We start from the raw sequence: 19720 nt of genomic DNA on the forward strand, positions 1-19720 counted from the left end.
TTTTTTCATTCTTGGCAGTTGGATGTCACTGGTAAGGCTAACGTTTTATCTATATTTTAATTGCCCTTAATACAAACCTGGGTGGTAGGGTTTCTGAATTGTCAATTCAAATAGCTACTTTTTTTAATGGAGCTGTCTTTCCCTCTGCAGTGTCCTTTGCCCCCACCTGTTCTGCATGGTGATCCATTCCAGTTGTCTGAGTAGAACAGCAGCTGAGTCAAACTTTCTAATCAGCTGTTCAAATGTTGCTACATGCTCCTGGAGTAGCTGGGTCTTGGATGTAAATCTGGGCCACCTTACTCCTGGACCATGAAACATCTTTGTTCTGGAAATGCCCTTTGCAAAGCAGTAGACTACAGATGTCTTTACTAACTGAGGTTAAATTAATTCCAGTAGAAGTCTGAATTTCACTTCTTGGTATGTTCCTTTCTAGAAATTATTCCAACTAGGGTGGGATGGGAAGGTAATTTGGAGTCTTTAATAACATGGCACAGGCCTTCCAAGAGAAGAGCTTTGCTAGGGTTTGAGTGGTGAGTATCAGTGACATGCCAATTTTAATGTTTAAGTTTTCCTTTGCAATTTATTTCTAACAGTGCCACCAGGGTATCTATACTTGTAAGTGTGAAGTAAGTCTCTAGTGTGGGGAAAATTGGTTAATTACTACTATTTTTAAGTTACCTTCTCACCCCACTCAGTTCACTGAGCTGCCAGGCTCCTTGACCACTCTAGGACACTATGCTTGAGGTATAGGGGTTTTAACATTTCTTCCTGCACCACCTCAATACATTACATCACAGGGGGGGTGGAGGGGGTGGAAATACTGCACATGTTTATATGCAGGTAACTGATGTATCTTGTTTTGTGAAGTGGTCCTGTTTCTAGGACCACTTAAAACTAGTAGGCTGTTGAATTAGTGCTTGTGAAACATTAAGCCTTTTTTTATTTTCCCCTTCAGTGTTGCAGTCTCCCAGTGCAGGTGGCCAAGGCCCTGGAGCCCACCTGCATCTGAACCAGCAGAATTCCAACCTGCGATCCCTGCATCATAGAAGTGGATCTCCAGTTAATCTTTCTAAGTGGTTTGGCAATGATGTTCTTCAGCAACCATTACCGTCTATGCCAAGCAAAGTAATAAGTGTGGATGAACTTGAGCTCCATCAATAGTATGTCATGTAACACACTTGGTGCAACAGTTTTACAAAGGTACCTGCAGGTGTCCAAGCGGGGGGGGGGGGGGTGTCCTTGAATTATTTTTGTTACCCCAGTATTTCTTGATCCCTACTTTGACTTTGTGACTGACCATGCGTTCACAACTACTTGAATACTGTCACCTGGGGTTATAACTCAACTGTGCCAGTGAAACAGGGCCACAAGGTCTGTGGGGCAAATGCCTGCATTACAGATTAGATACTTTTTAAGAGAACCCAAGAGCACTTCACTTTCCAGTGAAAATGCAACCAAAAAGGGTTTTTGGGGATTTTACAAACCATATACGCTGCAATAAAAATTGTATAGACCTTGTGTACAGAAACTCATGTAAAATAACACTGCTTACATCTGTACATAAGCATCTGCAGTGGCTGACTATGTATATAAATGCTGCTGGAAGGACAAATGCAGTGACACTTGTGCTCCAGTTTTGCTGAAATATATTTTGTAAGGTTTTTGTTTTTTCTTTTTGCAGCATGAAAGATTGTGGGAATTTTAATTTCCAATGCACTACATGGTTCCTAAGTCTGGTAATTGCCAGTAGGTAGGAACTAAGCAAGCATCGCTGTACCTGGGAGTGTTTTGTGTATGTGTGTGTGTGTGTATATATATAGATTCCTTTTAATACTGGAAGCAGGAAAAGGCAAAAAGACCCTTTAATTTTTCTTTTTGGTGTCAAAAACTGAGATAGAGAAACCCAAATGGGCTGGGAACTTATACTTTCAGTGTGAAGCCTTCCCAACTCTGCTACTCGAGTCTAATGTCCACAAAAGGGACAGTGTAGGGTGATTTCAGTTATACCTTTTTTGAGGGCCCTGGAATCTGACAGTTGCTTGCCAGTAGAGGGTGCTAGCCCCACAGCACCAGTATGGACACTGTTGCCTCTTGTGTTCATTTACTGAAATAGCTTTATTTTGTGTGCCTTTGTTCTGTGGCTGATATGCTTTCATTCCTGCCCCCCATGGTATCCCCTTGCCCTCCCTATACAACTTGATGTGGAACCCCTTCGTTCACACTGAAGAACATTGCTTTGTACTGTTCAGAAATAAGACCTGTGACTTTTCTGGAATTTGCTGTTTTAGGGAAGGGAAAAGCACAAATTGATTTACAAATGAAGAAAATAAAATTTCACATCTCCATGTTTTTGTTCCTTTAATCTTGAACTATTGATGTGTGCCAGAAGTTCCATATTGCCCACTAAACTTGGAGTTAAAAGTTCCATAACACTGATCACCTGAAGCAGTTATCAGTTTTACAGGTATCATGGCTGAGCTTGGTAATAAGCATTAATGAACTTGGAAATGAAATATGCATGACTGGCAATTTGCACACGCTCACAATCTTGTGCTGAATTACTGGAAAAACTGAATGAAGTTGTGGATATATAATTTCTACATGAATATTTCCTTATCTGCAGGAGCAGCAGCCAAATTCCACATACCTAGTAAGCAGCAGTACGATTGTAAGTTGAGCAAGATATAGGTCTCCCTACTAAGATCTTCCACGTTGACTGGGGTTCAGACAGGCCCTCTCTTTCACGTACCACTGTTGCACTGAGATCCATCTGGATTTTTCACCTGGGTCAGGCCAAAACATTTCCACGATAAATCAATGGGATGAGGCCTTGGACCCATTAGCAAGTATTATTTTGTACTTGCTGACAGTACTGTCCAGTAGCAGTGGACAGTATTTACAAGTTCATCAATTTTATTAATCATGGTTAATCCCATAAAAGCCAAAAGAAATGATGTTGTAAATCAAACACATTGCCAAAAAAAACTAAGCAGATCTGGCAGCATTTGAAGAGAAATCAGTTTGTTTTTGGTCCAACAGTCCTTCCTCTGAACTGGTAGGCAGGAAAATGTTGGCTTACATGCAGAAGGTGGGGGGAGGAGCAGGAGGCAAGGAATAAACAATGGGTGGGGACAGTCAAGAGAACAGTGGGCAGACAAAAGGGTGGATAATGATTTTTGGCTAGGGGATTGAACTGCTGTTAGTGGAGACTTAGTAGCTAACCATAGGTAGTGTGTAATGGCAGACTGATAACAACCAGACCTGGTTAGTGGAGTTGGGGGGGCTAGGACGTGGGAGAGTTCGGGCCCTAAAATTATTGAACTCTAGTCCTGGATGGCTGCAGAGTCCCTGAGTAGAAAATGGGGTTCTTCCAGCTTGTGCTGAGCATCACTGGAACACTGCAGTAAATCTGAGACATGTTGGCCAGGTACAGGGTGGTGTCAGTGGCAGACAACTGGAAGCTGTCAAGTGTTCTGTGATGTGGTTCCCCCTTTGATTTCACCCCAAGTGCAGGTGAGGTGCTGCTTCACCTGGAATGTATGTTTGGGCCCTTAGTATCCAAAGGGTTGGGGGGGGGGGTGTGTGGAATAGGCAGGAGTTACACCTTTTGATTTCCGGGGGGGGGGAAAGTGTGTGGTGGAGTGAAGGAAGTGGACTGGGATGTCCTGGGGAAAAGCGGACAAGTTTTTACTGTGGAGAAAGATCAAGTTGAGAATGCAGACAAATGAATTGGTTTTTAAACAGTTCGCATTTGCAGAAGAGTAGGCTTGGGAGGCTTTAAAGGTGGATAAATCTGTGGGACCTGATCTAATGTATACCAAAATGTTATGGGAAATAAGAGGCTATTGTGAGACCTTATGCAGAAATATTTGCCTGTAACTACAGGTGAGGTGCCTGATGAATGGAAGGTGGCTAATGTACTCTTTTTTGAGGGTGTAAGGAGAACTAGATGTACCTGCAAGTCCAACTGCTTGTGTTTAAATTATTGGAGGTGATTTAAAGATTTAGGAATTGATTTAGAGCTATTAAACATGGGTTTTGTGAGGGGAAAATAGTGTCTCAAACTTGATTTAAGGTTTTTTGAGGTGACCAAAAGTTGATAGCAGAGCACTAGACTTTGTTTTTGGACTTTTAGTAAAGCCTTTTAATAAGGTTCTGCAAGGTAGATTAATTGGGTCTTGGGGGTTCAGGATGAGCTTAAGTCAGACAGTGGTGGAGGGTTGCTTTTCAGACTGGAGGCCTGTGACCACCAGTGTTCCACAAAAGATCAGTTCTTGGTCCTCTTGTCACTTGTATTCTAATCCAGATCACTTGTACAGAGGGCAGATTTGTGGATGACACCAAAATTGGTATTGTAGACAGTGAAGAAGCTTTTCAAAGGTTAAAGGGATTGTTGACCCAATTGATCAATGGGCTGAAAAATGGCCAGTGGGAGTTCAATCTGGATTAGTGAGGCATTGCATTTTGGTACAACAAACAAGAATATGGCCAATAGAGTTAACGGTAGGGCCTTGGGTCATGTTGTAGAAGAGGGACCTGGGGTGCTAGTGTATAGTTTGTGTCACATATGGACAGGATGTTTTCCTTGGCATGCTTTCCTTCACTGGAGTCCTTTTTTCAGGATTGGAGTTGGGACATTATGTTGAGGTTGTTCTGGACATTGAGGCCTGTTCTGGAGTACTGTCTAGTTCTGGTCACCTAGTTACAGAAAGGATATCATCAGGCTGGAAGAGTTTACCAGGAATGCTGCTGGGTTTGGAAAGTTTGAGTTAGAGGCTGGAACTTTTTTCCACTGGAGCATAGGAGATTGAAGTGACCCCTACAGAAGTTCCTAAAATGAGGCTTACATAGTTGATAGCAATAGTCTTCCCCCAAAACAGGGAATTTCAAGACTGGGGACATGACACCACCTCCTCTTCAAGGTAAGAGGACAGATTTTCGAGCCATGAGGCAAAGTTTTTAAAGAGGGTGGTTTGCGTGTGGAATGGACTTCCTGAAGTGGTAAATGAAAACTCCTGTTGATATAATTTATAATGTGAATGGGAAAAGTTTGACAGGTCAGCATGGACTGGTTGGATGGAACAGTCTATTTATGGCTTTTTGAGAGGAGGAATATGTCTGTGCCATTTTGCTAGAGGTGACAGAAATGGTGGCTGAGAGGAACCTTATCCCTGCTGTGGGAAGAAGGCAGAAGTGTGGGTGATGGGCCAGACCTGTTGACAAGTGGTGCTGGGGAATCTTTGCTTGAGGAAGAAGGGTGAACGTTTGAGGCTTCCTTGTCAAAGCTGACCTCATTGTCACATGTGACAGATGGACAAACTGAGTGAATGGAATGGCTTAGTGCCTTCACAGGAAGCAGGGTGTGCGGATGTATAGTCCAGGTAGCTGTAGGAGTCAGGTTCCTATTGGATATTAGTGGCCAGTTGCTCCTCAGAAGTGGAAATCTGTCAAGGGGAGGAGTTGGACCAGGTGAATATGAAACCGGGGGAGAGAATTGGAAGAAAAATGAACTTTTCCAAATCTGGACAAGACCATGCTGCTGCAGCATCCCTATTATCGCTTTTTTTAATTTAAAGAGTGGGGGCTGGAAAAGTGGAACACCTCTTCCAGTTATGTCTGGCCCTTCGTGACATCTGGCACCCACGTGTACTCATGGCCACCCCTCTGACCTGAACACCACCACCATTTCAGCTAGTGGAAGTCTAAGTTCTTCAGCCAAAAATGAGATCATGTTATCCATCAACTCTGCCATATTTCTGCATGCCACTTGACCAGGTATAAGTGGTTAATTTTTAGCTGAATAAATATTGCATTTTTGCCTCAACACCATCCCACCCAGACCTATTCCCTTCCCTATCTGTCAAACCCTGCATTACTTATGACTCAACCACCTAGTCTGCACCTCCCTGCTGCTACAGGGCCATTTTAGCATGGCACATCTTTAGATGATGGGTTTCTCCACATAGCCAGTTTTCTCCCATTCAGTCCATGGAGAGAACACAAACTCCACACAGTTCCCAGATGACATGCTGGTTTCATGGGATGGCCTCTCCAAGATTAGGATAGGACCTTGTGACCTCAATCAGTACATGCTTAAATGCATCATTATTTCAAGGTTGAGAGATTTTAAAGAACCAGCCAGAACAGCCCTCTGTCATAAAGACTTCTACAGCTTCTCAATGCTAAAATTTCCTCTAATGTATGACCTTTTGAGGTTTATAACCTCCAGTCCTAGACTCCAAGGAGGAACACCCCTTTCTGTATCTACCCTCTGTGAATTCTCCAACAGTTTGCTCCTCAATAAGGTCCCCTTTCATTTTAAGTTTCCACTAAGTACAGGCCCAATCTATCCAGCCCCTCTAGATAGTTACTTCATGGTTGGTATCAGCTGCATAAGCTTTTCTGTACTACCTCCAATGCCAGCATGCATTTGCTTTTTAGATCCAAAGCTGTTCAGTATTCCAGTTGTGATTTGACTGGTTCCCTGTAGTGTTTTCTAGACCTGCCTACTTCTATGTTCTATTCCCTTTTGAAATAAAAGGCCAACATTACTTAGGTAAAAACTATTCTGTTTGGATGATATCTTTTTATTCATGCATCAGGACTCTCATCCATTTGTTCCATTGCTTTCTGCAGTGTTAAATAAAATTTGACACTTTCTTCTTCCTTCCAAAGTGCATACCCACTCACTCAATGACAGCCTGAAGGGGGAATAAACATACTGTGGCTTTATTTTCATCCTCAAGCTTGAAAATAGTGCATTCTTATCCAAGTCCCCATTATAAACATCTTGTACTAACATGGCTGAAGAAACAGGCTTTGTACAGCACCTGTAATTGAAGGCTAGAGTTGAGACTAAAGACAAGCAGATACCAACTTTGATCACAAAATGGGAGTATTAAGCCTTTTGAACTGTGTACTAACATCCTTGCTACACCGGTTTTAGTATCCCTCTTCCATTTGTTTTTTTTTGCAATTATGGTCACTTCACATACTAGTCTCTCTTCTATGGCATTCCCTTCTGTGTATCTTTACTGAGCTTTTATTACAAGCACACCTTGGAAAGTAAACTTAACTTCAATCCAACATTTCTATCTGAATTGATACTTGCTTCTAGTCAGTCTCCTTTCATGTGCAAGTTTTGCTTTTGGACACATTCATTTCATTCTTGACCTTCCTACTAGTACTTTTAAATAAAGAGTAATATTTTTTTTAAACAGGTTTGTCTTTATGCCTTCACTAAACCAAATCAGTGGTAAACTAACATAATACTCATCTTCCTAGTGGAAATTCCATCCTAATCAACAAAACCTCCTTTCTCCCACTGATTTCACAGCATTTGAAAGGCTAACAGTCCTAACTTCCCAACTGTAACTCAAGTTCTTTGAATCTACCATCCTGCAATGTCTCCATTCACTGAAGTGCTGGGTCTCAAACTCTGGTATGTTAATTCAGTGTATCCGTGGCAGAGGTCTGAGTTTTGATTTAGTTATTGTAACTGCCATAATTTGATACTATTTAAAACAGATATGCTTCTAGTGCAGTTTTAAAGTTCACTTAGCTGGCATTGTGATTAAGTGCCACAAAGTGCTGCTGCCTGAATTTCAATCATGGTACCAAGTGTTCTGTTCAACTCCTCAGGTATGTTTTTTTTATTAGCAGAATTATGCAAGTGATTGTTAGAACATTTTTCGCAATCCTTTTATGGATGAAACTATTTGTCACTTGAAGTAAAAGTAACATGCTCTTCAGAACAGAACCCCTGCACTGGCAGTTTATCAATGCACAAGAAGAGATCTGGCACTACTTAGAAAATGAGAAAAGCAGCTCAGTCAAGGATGGAAATCGTGTGTCCCATTTTACTTTTTGACTATTTGAATTACATCCTCATCTTCCAGCACATGGTCCTTGCCAACCTTCTGTGGGTTATACTTCACAGAGGAACCCCACACCAAAGCACTGAAAACAGGGAAAAAGAAAAGCAACTGTTAGTCAACATTTACCTTAAAGTCCAGGCCATTCATCTACCATGGGGAGGTAGCCAAAGCCTGCTGCTGGTGACAACTGAACCAGACAAAATCAAGAATAAAAACTTACTATTTGAACTCCTTAATTAAGTTCTTATGAATTTTCATGCAGAAATCTTCCACTGTAGTTTTTCTATGTGGTAACACCACTGGTGAAGTGTAGTCAGGTAATTGTCCCTTAGGTTTGGTGTAACTGTATTGTAAGAACAGATTATTTAGCTAAAGAATCCCAAGAAAATAAATAAGTTGATGAGTTACCATCCACACAGCCAATACATACATCCGTACAAGGTGTAAGTAATCCCATAGTTTTTCGAGTAGATCATCAAAATTCCAGCGGTGATGAGCAGAGATGGGCACACAATGTGGTATTTTGTAAATGACATCTAACTCCTCCAATGAGATCTGGTCAATTTTGTTTAAAACATAGATACAGGGGACGTACACCCTGCAGCATATAAAAACAGCAAAAAGTCAGTATATTAGCCAAAATGAGAAGCAAAATAAACTTGAGTGCTGGTGAGGTATAGCAATCTGGTTAGTTTTAGACTTAGTTTAAAGTTTGAAATTTAAGATTTGATTAAAATTTAGATGTTTTGTCAAAGTCAATTTCCTGTTCATTTTAGTTGATGAAATAGCACTTAGTCAAAAACTAATTGCTAGAGAAACTCAGGTTAGACAGAATCTGCACTAAGAGAACAAACTGAAGAGAAGAGATTGAACTTAAAATGTTAACTCTCTACAAATGCTGCCAGACTGACATTTCCCAAGCATTTGTTCTTGACTGTTTCAGTTCTCCAACTTCTGTAGTTCTTTGTTTTATTGAAGAGCTTAAAGTGATTAATGATTCCATATGCAGCTTGGGGTAGAACTCCAGTTAAAAGATTTTTTTAAAAACACTACACCAATCTTTAGAGAATGAATCAATGTTAGCCTGGCAAAACCTTGTACAATAAAAACCCAAGGCCACAGTAGCTCCAAAAAGAAAAAGGCAGAGTCTTGAGTGAGTATATTTAACAAAAAAAAAAACCTTGTCACTACTTCAATTACAAGTTATGTCTGCATTTGTAATAGTCACCCATGTAAACATATCACACTAATTAAATATCTTACTTGTGCAGAAGATAATGCACATCATGTTGACAGACAATTTCATTACAGATAAGATCCTAAGAATTTACATTTGGAATAAAAAAAACTCAATGTCAGCCAACATAATGGAGAATATTTCAGTTTGGGATGAAAAGGCACCCCAAACTGAAACCACAGCTGTTTCTCTTGCCACCTCACATTGAATATTTTCACCACTCCATTTTACTAAAATTTCTTTTATGAACAACTTTGAAGGCTAACAGGTATCACTCATTACAATTATCCACAGCCTGTGTTTCACTTTAAAGGAACCAATTGACAAGTTTAATAAAATGTGAGGCAGGATGAACACAGCAGGCCAAGCAGCATCTCAGGAGCACAAAAGCTGACGTTTCAGGCCTAGACCCTTCATCAGAGAGCAAGTTGACAAGAGATCAATTGACAAGTTTTCTCAGTTATCATGTACTCCTCCTTGAGACTGTTTCAACATGTTGGGAATACTATGAAATGTCTCACAGCATTGAGAACTCTCACCTTAGCAGTAACAATTACTTTTACTAATCTTATTTCCAAGCAATAATTAGTCATTGAATTGTCATATTAATTAGTTCAGAGCAGTATCTTAAGACATCCAACAGCACTTACCGATTGCCCTCAACTACATCAATTAGATCATCTGCTGTTGAATCGCTGCGTAACGTGATGTCTGCATTGTGGATTTTGTATTCAGCAAGGATGCTTTTAACAGTATCCATGTCCAACTCACTCTGCATACACTATCAAGAGGGAAGGAGAAAAGGAAGCAATCGTGCAAGATTAAACAAACAGACTGCAAAAGAAATTCAGAATGTGCCAGATCATGTATACCTGAGATTAGGCAACAATTTTGCCAAGTGATAATTAAATCAATTGATCATTCAATTATTTGAATGGCCACTCTACACATTCACAGGAATCCTGCTTCGTATGAGTGTTGCTATTTTAGTCTAAGATTCCTACAACACGTTTTCATTCAAGTATTTTGATAAGGCAACCTTTTGTTAAACCCTACTTGGTCAGACCCCCTTCACTTTGAACATGGCCCCACGCTCCTCCCCAAGTAAAATTTGAACAATACTAAAATGATAAACGAACTTTGAATAAGTTTGCTGAAGTGTTCCCACACAAAGTACATCACAATTTAACAAAACCAGAATATTCTTAGCTAATACACCACACAATCCCCAACCCACCATGAACTCAAAGCACACACACACAAAATCGCTAAGCCTCAATTGATTTTCAATGAGCTAACACCCACAACAATCAAACCAGGTCACAGTTTAGTTCAATTCTGATTTAATTTCAGCTTTCTACCACTTCAATTTCTCTCACTCACTGTGGAAGTCAAGTTAATGCCTCCTTTGTCCTTCTTCCTGAATCCAATATTGGGTGGCTGCTTGTTCAGTCGGATTCCAAATCCTTCCAACTCATTCTCAATTATCTTCTTGTGTGCCAGTGGTTTCAGCACATCCAGTACAATCAGGATCAAGTTGCATGTTCGCGCCACTAAAAGTGGAGGGAAGAAATGCAAGTCATATTTGGCAGCTGATGCTTCAAAAAACAACAAACCAACCATAACACTTATCAACATTGCTCCTGCCAGCAGTTACAGAGTGGCTTGTGTGCAGGGATTAACACAAAATGCTATTTCATTTTTAGTTGTGTACCACTTAAAGCATACAACATACCTGCAATTACTTGGCGCCCTCGGCCTTTACCATCTTTGGCTCCCTCAATGATACCAGGAAGATCAAGCAGCTGGGGAGGAAATATAAATATTTAAAACAGGGGGTGTACAAACAACAGGTAAATGAAACTTGCAGAAATTAAATTGAAAAACCAAAAAGAATTGTGGATGCTGTAAAATTAGAAACAAAAACAAGTTCCAGAAAAAGCTCTGTACGTCTGGCCGCTTCCAAAGAGAAATCAGAGTTAAATGTTTCAAGCCTGGTGACCCTTGCTCAGAACCAAAAAGAGTTAACTCTGATTTCTCTTCACAGATGCTGCCAGCCCTGCTGAGCTTTTCCAGAAATTTACGTTTTTGTTATTGGAGAAATTAAACTTTCAACTCCACAGCATTTCAACATCACACACAACTTCCCTTTCATAACTTACTGTCCATCTGAGGCCTAATTTAACACATCACCTTGTTGACATTTCCAGGAATCCTGATTCCAAACCCAATCATTCCTTTCATTTATTCACTGTAACACTCCTCACCAGGCCTGCTATGGACTATGAGATTATGTTTCTCCACAGTCTGTACTATAAAACTAACTGCTTTAACACTTGCCCAAATTTTTGAGGAATCTCTAATCACTGTGTCCACAATGTATTTGTGAAACCACTACTTACTGCTTTCATATAGTACTTAAGGAGACATACCCTGGATAATCTATCTGCACACTTATGATCAATGGGACACTTTACTGAAGCCTAATAACAGATTCATTGACACTTGCTGTCAATTGCAGTGAATGGAGGCTCCCTACACTCAGTAAAGGGGAAATGGACTCAATGTTATGTTCATGCTGCGTGATAGAACCAATAAGGGCAAAAGAAAAAGCAAAATTAATTTAGTCTAACTACATACACTTCAACTCTGCCTGTAAAGAGGTGTTTCATATACCTGTATTTTGGCTCCTTTATAGCGAATCACACCTGGTACTGTGGTCAACGTTGTAAATTCATAGGCTGCAACCTCAGAATACACTCCAGCCAAGTTGCTCAGTAATGTTGATTTTCCAACTGAAGGGAAGCCCACAAACCCAATCCGGGCGTCCCCGGTCTTTGCCACGTCAAATCCTCATAACAAGAGGAAAAAAAGTCTACATTAGGGCAAAGATTCAGAAACAGTAGTTAAAAAAGAACAGGAGGGGGTGCTGTTCAATCCTTTGATTACTATCATTCAACCCTCAATTCCAACAACACACTCTCCTCACATCCCTCATTTCTCTTCATATCCAAAAACTTATTCACCAGTTATACTCACTCAGCAACTAAGAACACATAGCTGCTTGGGTTGAGATTTTCAAAAGGATTCAACCTTTTGAGTGAAAAGTTTCTCGTCCTCAGTTCCCACCCTTTATTCTGAGACTGTGACTCTCCAATTTCTAGACTACTCAGCCAAGGAACCATTCACCTGAAACCTACACTGTTAAGCTCTTAAAGCGTTTTTCATTTCCCAAAGAGAAATTACTCTTCCAAACTCCAGGCAATTTATAAGCCTAAAGTTTTTGAAGATTTGTAGCTTGGGTTGCGGATAATGTTGCAGACTTGCTCACTGAGCCATTGTGTTCGATTGGAGATGTTTCTTAACCCTGTCAGGTAACATTGTCAGTGCGCCTCCGGTGATGGTTTGGTGTTCCGTCCCACTTGTTATTTATATACCACAAACCAAGGCACATAAATAACAAGTCAGATGGAACATCAATGCTTCAGTGGAGGCGCAGGGTGACAAAATGTCAATCACACCAGCTCGACGAGCAAGTCTGCAACCTAATATTAGCCCAGCTTACTTAAACTCTCCTCATAAAACCGCTTCCTTAGACTGTGGCATGAATTTTTGTTGCATACCATGTATCCTGCCAAGTCACCAAAGAATTTCACTCCTGGCCTTCTCATCTACAGAGAAGGACACTACCACAATGCCACAAAAGCTCTAGTTGTAAAGAGATGTAATTATTTTAAATCAATCTGTTCAAAAATGTAATGACTTGTTGATAGTGCATCATCTGAATCAGGTCCACTCATTTGGACAGTTAAATCTGATTTCCTCTTCCACATCTCCCAGCTGTTTCCTTGCAAGACTCAATTTAGACCTCATGTCCTCCAACCTGCATTACTGCTCCACACAATGAACCCATCCTCTGCAGCATCCTTCTGAAGTTCTTTTCTAAGCCCTACTGTTACTAAACCATTATTATCTCCAGCATTGTCCCCAGCTTCAGTGAAGAAAATCCTCAAATTCATTCATTCTCCCCAAAGGACCAAATGCAGTCTCTCATTCTTCTCAATCCTTGCCAAGTTTCATACTTCCCCATATTTCAATAAATCTGATTTTAAGATACCCAGCCTTGCTCCTGAAACTGCTGTGGCCTTATTTCATATCGTCCAGCTATTATTCTTCACTACTAGCGACAGTTCGATCAAACATAACATTGCAATGATTTGGAATATTGCTTCCTAAACATCCATTCTTCTGGCTTTCACAACTTTTATGAATAGCTTTCTCTTCAACCACTCATCCTGTAAACTATGAAAAGGCAAGTCATTTTGCTATAAAAATAAAGAAGAACAAATTAAAAGGAGTAATTGGTGAACACATTTCATTTTAATGCCTAAACATCACAGTGTCCTACAGCCTGAAAATCAAAGCATTCCTCCCTGTTTCTCAAACATTTCCAAATAAACTAAGTGGCTGTACCTTCACCAGGTCCTCCTCCACCTCCACCTTTTGGGGTGATAAGCTCTCGCCGCAGTTTGGCCAGGCGAGCTTTCAAGAGCCCGAGATGGTGAGCTGTTGCTTTATTTTTCTGTGTCCGAGCCATCTGACCAAGAGAGCAAGGAAAAGATTTATAGCCATGAGTGCAGGAGACTGCTTCAAGAATATGGTAATAAAGTCAAAACAGTTACATCACCTGAATTCAACCGTACCTCCTTGATTATCCTCAAATACTAAATCAAAAATCACACCAGGACTGAACCTCACTAGCTGTATCAACTGTGATACAGCTTTCATTCTTTCTTAAGTTACCTATCCCCTGCATGCAAACACTTTGACCCCTTGTAAATCAGCCAGACTCTGCAGATTGAGTTATAGACTGTTCAACACAAACTTACAAAGCAAAGTGCATAATAGCATAATTAAAGTACAAGCAAGTAGTTTGCAAAAGTTTTCTTGATAGGTCATTGACTACAGCAAACACAAAGGAGTCACTTCATGGCAACTTCAAATAAATAAGAAATATAGAGTTCTGTACCAAACATCATCAGCCATGATTGAATGGCAGAGCAGACTAGAGAGACCAAATAGCCTAATTCTGCTCCTGTACCTAACAGCCATTATTAAATGGAGTGTAGCAGTATTTGAGGATAACAGTGGATAAGAAGCTGGGTTAAGCATGGTGGTCAGTTGATTGGGTCACCAAAGTTCATTCCTTGTAAAGTAATGTAAACAGTAGACAATTCCAAGTGGGCCACAGCAAAAAACATAGAATCTCTAGTGTGTACAAGGTGGCCATTTGGCCCATTGAGATTAGTCTACCCAGACTACGCATCATGGGGCAATTTAGCATGGCCAATCCACCTAACCTGCACATTTTTGGACTGTGGGAGGAGACCAGAGCATCCAGTAGAAACTCACACAGTCACAGTGAGAACATGTAAACTCCACACAGTCAACCGAGGGTGGAATCGAACATAGCTCCCTGGTGCTGCGAAGCAGCAATGCTAACCACTGCATTACAATGCTGCCCTAATTCAACTGGATTCATGGGTGTTCAATTTCACACTGAGACGGGATATTGGTCCTTACATAATATTTGAAACATTAAATTGTGATAACAGTTGCAAAGGCAAAGTATGTGTTCCCTTGAGTGTAAACAATGAAGGGACATCCAATTGGCAGACTAATACAGCAGAGAAACAGATCCCATGGTCCAACCAGTCCATGCTGGCCATAATCCCAAACTAAATTAATCCCACCTGCCTGCATTTGGCCCATATCCCTCCAAACATTTCTTTCTCATGTACTTACCTAAATATCTTAGAAACTTTGTAACAGCACCAGCATCCACCACTTCCTCTGGAAGTTCATTACAATGTGGACTACTGTTTTTAAAAAATTGCCTGTATGTCTTTTTAAATCTCTCTTCTCTCACTTAAGTCCTGAAATCCCCCACCCCAGGAAAAGATAACCACCATTCACCTTATCTGTACCCCTCACAATTTTATGAACTTCTACAAGTTCATTTTTCAGTTTCCTGTGCTCCTGTGAAAAATGTTCCAGCCCATCCAGCTTCTCTTTATAACTCAAATTCCACCCCCCCTTCCCATCAACATCCTTCTGAACCCTCTTCAGTTTAATAAAATCCTTCCTATAACAGGGTGATCAGAACTGGACAGTACTCCAGAAAAGGTCTCACAAACGTCCTGCACATCCTCAACATAACAAGGAGCAATGCTTAGAGATAATGGGAACTGCAGATGCTGGAGATTCCAAGATAATAAAATGTGAGGCTGGATGAACACAGCAGGCCAAGCAGCATCTCAGGAGCACAAAAGCTGACGTTTCGGGCCTAGACCCTTCATCAGAGAGGGGGATGGGGGGAGGGAACTGGAATAAATAGGGAGAGAGGGGGAGGCGGACCGAAGATGGAGAGTAAAGAAGATAGGTGGAGAGGGTGTAGGTGGGGAGGTAGGGAGGGGATAGGTCAGTCCAGGGAAGACGGACAGGTCAAGGAGGTGGGATGAGGTTAGTAGGTAGCTGGGGGTGCGGCTTGGGGTGGGAGGAAGGGATGGGTGAGAGGAAGAACCGGTTAGGGAGGCAGAGACAGGTTGGACTGGTTTTGGGATGCAGTGGGTGGGGGGGAAGAGCTGGGCTGGTTGTGTGGTGCAGTGGGGGGAGGGGATGAACTGGGCTGGTTGAGGGATGCAGTGGGGGAAGGGGAGATTTTGAAACTGGTGAAGTCCACATTGATACCATATGGCTGCAGGGTTCCCAGGCGGAATATGAGTTGCTGTTCCTGCAACCTTCGGGTGGCATCATTGTGGCAGTGCAGGAGGCCCATGATGGACATGTCATCAAGAGAATGGGAGGGGGAGTGGAAATGGTTTGCGACTGGGAGGTGCAGTTGTTTGTTGCGAACTGAGCGGAGGTGTTCTGCAAAGCGGTCCCCAAGCCTCCGCTTGGTTTCCCCAATGTAGAGAAAGCCGCACCGGGTACAGTGGATGCAGTATACCACATTGGCAGATGTGCAGGTGAACCTCTGCTTAATGTGGAATGTCATCTTGGGGCCTGGGATGGGGGTGAGGGAGGAGGTGTGGGGACAAGTGTAGCATTTCCTGCGGTTGCAGGGGAAGGTGCCGGGTGTGGTGGGGTTGGAGGGCAGTGTGGAGCGAACAAGGGAGTCACGGAGAGAGTGGTCTCTCCGGAAAGCAGACAGGGGTGGGGATGGAAAAATGTCTTGGGTGGTGGGGTCGGATTGTAAATGGCGGAAGTGTCGGAGGATAATGCGTTGTATCCGGAGGTTGGTAGGGTGGTGTGTGAGAACGAGGGGGATCCTCTTGGGGCGGTTGTGGCGGGGGCGGGGTGTGAGGGATGTGTCGCGGGAAATGCGGGAGACGCGGTCAAGGGCGTTCTCAATCACCGTGGGGGGGAAGTTGCGGTCCTTAAAGAACTTGGACATCTGGGATGTGCGGGAGCGGAATGTCTTATCGTGGGAGCAGATGCGGCGGAGGCGGAGGAATTGGGAATAGGGGATGGAATTTTTGCAGGAGGGTGGGTGGGAGGAGGTGTATTCTAGGTAGCTGTGGGAGTCGGTGGGCTTGTAATGGACATCAGTTACAAGCTGGTTGCCTGAGATGGAGACTGAGAGGTCCAGGAAGGTGAGGGATGTGCTGGAGATGGCCCAGGTGAACTGAAGGTTGGGGTGGAAGGTGTTGGTGAAGTGGATGAACTGTTCGAGCTCCTCTGGGGAGCAAGAGGCGGCGCCGATACAGTCATCAATGTACCGGAGGAAGAGGTGGGGTTTGGGGCCTGTGTAGGTGCGGAAGATGGACTGTTCCACGTAACCTACAAAGAGGCAGGCATAGCTGGGGCCCATGCGGGTGCCCATGGCCACCCCCTTAGTCTGTAGGAAGTGGGAGGAGTCAAAAGAGAAGTTGTTGAGTGTGAGGACGAGTTCCGCTAGGCGGATGAGAGTGTCGGTGGAGGGGGCCTGGTCGGGCCTGCGGGACAGGAAGAAGCGGAGGGCCTTGAGGCCATCTCCATGCGGAATGCAGGTGTACAGGGACTGGATGCGGAATGCAGGTGTACAGGGACTGGAGGACGTCCAGTCCCTGTACACCTGCATTCCGCATGGAGATGGCCTCAAGGCCCTCCGCTTCTTCCTGTCCCGCAGGCCCGACCAGGCCCCCTCCACCGACACTCTCATCCGCCTAGCGGAACTCGTCCTCACACTCAACAACTTCTCTTTTGACTCCTCCCACTTCCTACAGACTAAGGGGGTGGCCATGGGCACCCGCATGGGCCCCAGCTATGCCTGCCTCTTTGTAGGTTACGTGGAACAGTCCATCTTCCGCACCTACACAGGCCCCAAACCCCACCTCTTCCTCCGGTACATTGATGACTGTATCGGCGCCGCCTCTTGCTCCCCAGAGGAGCTCGAACAGTTCATCCACTTCACCAACACCTTCCACCCCAACCTTCAGTTCACCTGGGCCATCTCCAGCACATCCCTCACCTTCCTGGACCTCTCAGTCTCCATCTCAGGCAACCAGCTTGTAACTGATGTCCATTACAAGCCCACCGACTCCCACAGCTACCTAGAATACACCTCCTCCCACCCACCCTCCTGCAAAAATTCCATCCCCTATTCCCAATTCCTCCGCCTCCGCCGCATCTGCTCCCACGATAAGACATTCCACTCCCGCACATCCCAGATGTCCAAGTTCTTTAAGGACCGCAACTTCCCCCCCACGGTGATCGAGAACGCCCTTGACCGCGTCTCCCGCATTTCCCGCGACACATCCCTCACACCCCGCCCCCGCCACAACCGCCCCAAGAGGATCCCCCTCGTTCTCACACACCACCCTACCAACCTCCGGATACAACGCATTATCCTCCGACACTTCCGCCATTTACAATCCGACCCCACCACCCAAGACATTTTTCCATCCCCACCCCTGTCTGCTTTCCGGAGAGACCACTCTCTCCGTGACTCCCTTGTTCGCTCCACACTGCCCTCCAACCCCACCACACCCGGCACCTTCCCCTGCAACCGCAGGAAATGCTACACTTGTCCCCACACCTCCTCCCTCACCCCCATCCCAGGCCCCAAGATGACATTCCACATTAAGCAGAGGTTCACCTGCACATCTGCCAATGTGGTATACTGCATCCACTGTACCCGGTGCGGCTTTCTCTACATTGGGGAAACCAAGCGGAGGCTTGGGGACCGCTTTGCAGAACACCTCCGCTCAGTTCGCAACAAACAACTGCACCTCCCAGTCGCAAACCATTTCCACTCCCCCTCCCATTCTCTTGATGACATGTCCATCATGGGCCTCCTGCACTGCCACAATGATGCCACCCGAAGGTTGCAGGAACAGCAACTCATATTCCGCCTGGGAACCCTGCAGCCATATGGTATCAATGTGGACTTCACCAGTTTCAAAATCTCCCCTTCCCCCACTGCATCCCTCAACCAGCCCAGTTCATCCCCTCCCCCCACTGCACCACACAACCAGCCCAGCTCTTCCCCCCCACCCACTGCATCCCAAAACCAGTCCAACCTGTCTCTGCCTCCCTAACCGGTTCTTCCTCTCACCCATCCCTTCCTCCCACCCCAAGCCGCACCCCCAGCTACCTACTAACCTCATCCCACCTCCTTGACCTGTCCGTCTTCCCTGGACTGACCTATCCCCTCCCTACCTCCCCACCTACACCCTCTCCACCTATCTTCTTTACTCTCCATCTTCGGTCCGCCTCCCCCTCTCTCCCTATTTATTCCAGTTCCCTCCCCCCATCCCCCTCTCTGATGAAGGGTCTAGGCCCGAAACGTCAGCTTTTGTGCTCCTGAGATGCTGCTTGGCCTGCTGTGTTCATCCAGCCTCACATTTTATTATCTTAAACAACTGTGCCTGGGTCCCTCTGTTTTACAACACTGCCCAAGGCCCCACTTTTGTCTTTCTTCGTTTTTCCAAAATGTAGTGGGGGGGGGGGTGGTGGGTGACGACGAGGGGATGTGACGGGGGAAGTGCCGAGTGTGGGTGGGGGGCGAGTGGCCTCTACCTCCCTGCCACCCACTGTCCATCTGCATCCCTTCTTTTCCCCCGCCCCCAATTGGTATCACCTCTTTCACCATTCCCCACCCCGGTGTCGTGTGTCCCATACGCGAACATTCTGATTCTCGACCTGCTAATTACCTCGGCCTCAATCTCCGAGATTTTCTGAAGGATACTCATGTCGAACAACCACAGCCGGATGAACCCTGTCCAAGTCAGACAGCCTCGCGAGACCGACCACTCCGCGGGATTGGGCGGGGAAAGCGCCACTGCGCCTGCGCATTGCCTCACCGCCCGCCCAGTGCAGCGCGCGGCTGTTCGTTATTAACGGTTGAAACGGCCGTTGAGGCAATGCCGAGTCGTACACCTCAGTTTAGAGTGTTTGCATAGGAGCACGGAACAACAAGGAGATGTCAACAAACATCACTTTAGCAGTTAACTAAGAATTACTCTATAGATTTAAAGAAGTCAATCTTTTGTTCCGACCTTAAATTAGGGGTATCTCAGCTCTCTCAGAGTAGGTCCGTCCATTTAACGAAGTGGTGTGTTAA

At 44.2% G+C, this 19720-nt stretch overlaps 2 protein-coding genes across 5 annotated transcripts in view; one reads left to right on the forward strand and one right to left on the reverse strand.

Moving 5' to 3' along the window:
* Positions 1-3545, forward strand: part of eif4enif1 (eukaryotic translation initiation factor 4E nuclear import factor 1) — a 54971-nt gene extending 51426 nt beyond the window's left edge. For all 3 annotated transcript variants that reach the window (XM_048556445.2, XM_048556446.2, XM_048556447.2), the window contains exon 18: positions 956-3545. In XM_048556445.2, coding sequence (XP_048412402.2) covers positions 956-1161 — 206 coding nt within the window. In that variant the 3' untranslated portion in view covers positions 1162-3545. The remainder of the gene's footprint in view (positions 1-955) is intronic.
* A 4078-nt stretch (positions 3546-7623) lies between these two features.
* Positions 7624-19421, reverse strand: drg1 (developmentally regulated GTP binding protein 1). 2 transcript variants are annotated; one of them, XM_059655152.1, is made up of 9 exons: positions 19311-19421; positions 13588-13711; positions 11791-11966; positions 10850-10919; positions 10498-10667; positions 9765-9895; positions 8308-8475; positions 8098-8220; positions 7624-7959 (listed from the first exon to the last, which is right to left on the reverse strand). In XM_059655152.1, the coding sequence occupies exons 1-9, from the start codon at positions 19347-19349 to the stop codon at positions 7860-7862; spliced, it is 1101 nt and encodes a 366-aa protein (XP_059511135.1). In that variant the 5' UTR covers positions 19350-19421; the 3' UTR covers positions 7624-7859. The 2 variants fall into 2 exon arrangements, with proteins under 2 accessions (XP_059511135.1, XP_059511136.1); XM_059655153.1 differs by lacking the exon at positions 8308-8475.
* Between the last annotated feature and the right edge of the window lie 299 nt (positions 19422-19720).

Source organism: Stegostoma tigrinum, chromosome 26 (assembly GCF_030684315.1).
Source record: "Stegostoma tigrinum isolate sSteTig4 chromosome 26, sSteTig4.hap1, whole genome shotgun sequence".
NCBI lineage: Eukaryota > Metazoa > Chordata > Chondrichthyes > Orectolobiformes > Stegostomatidae > Stegostoma > Stegostoma tigrinum.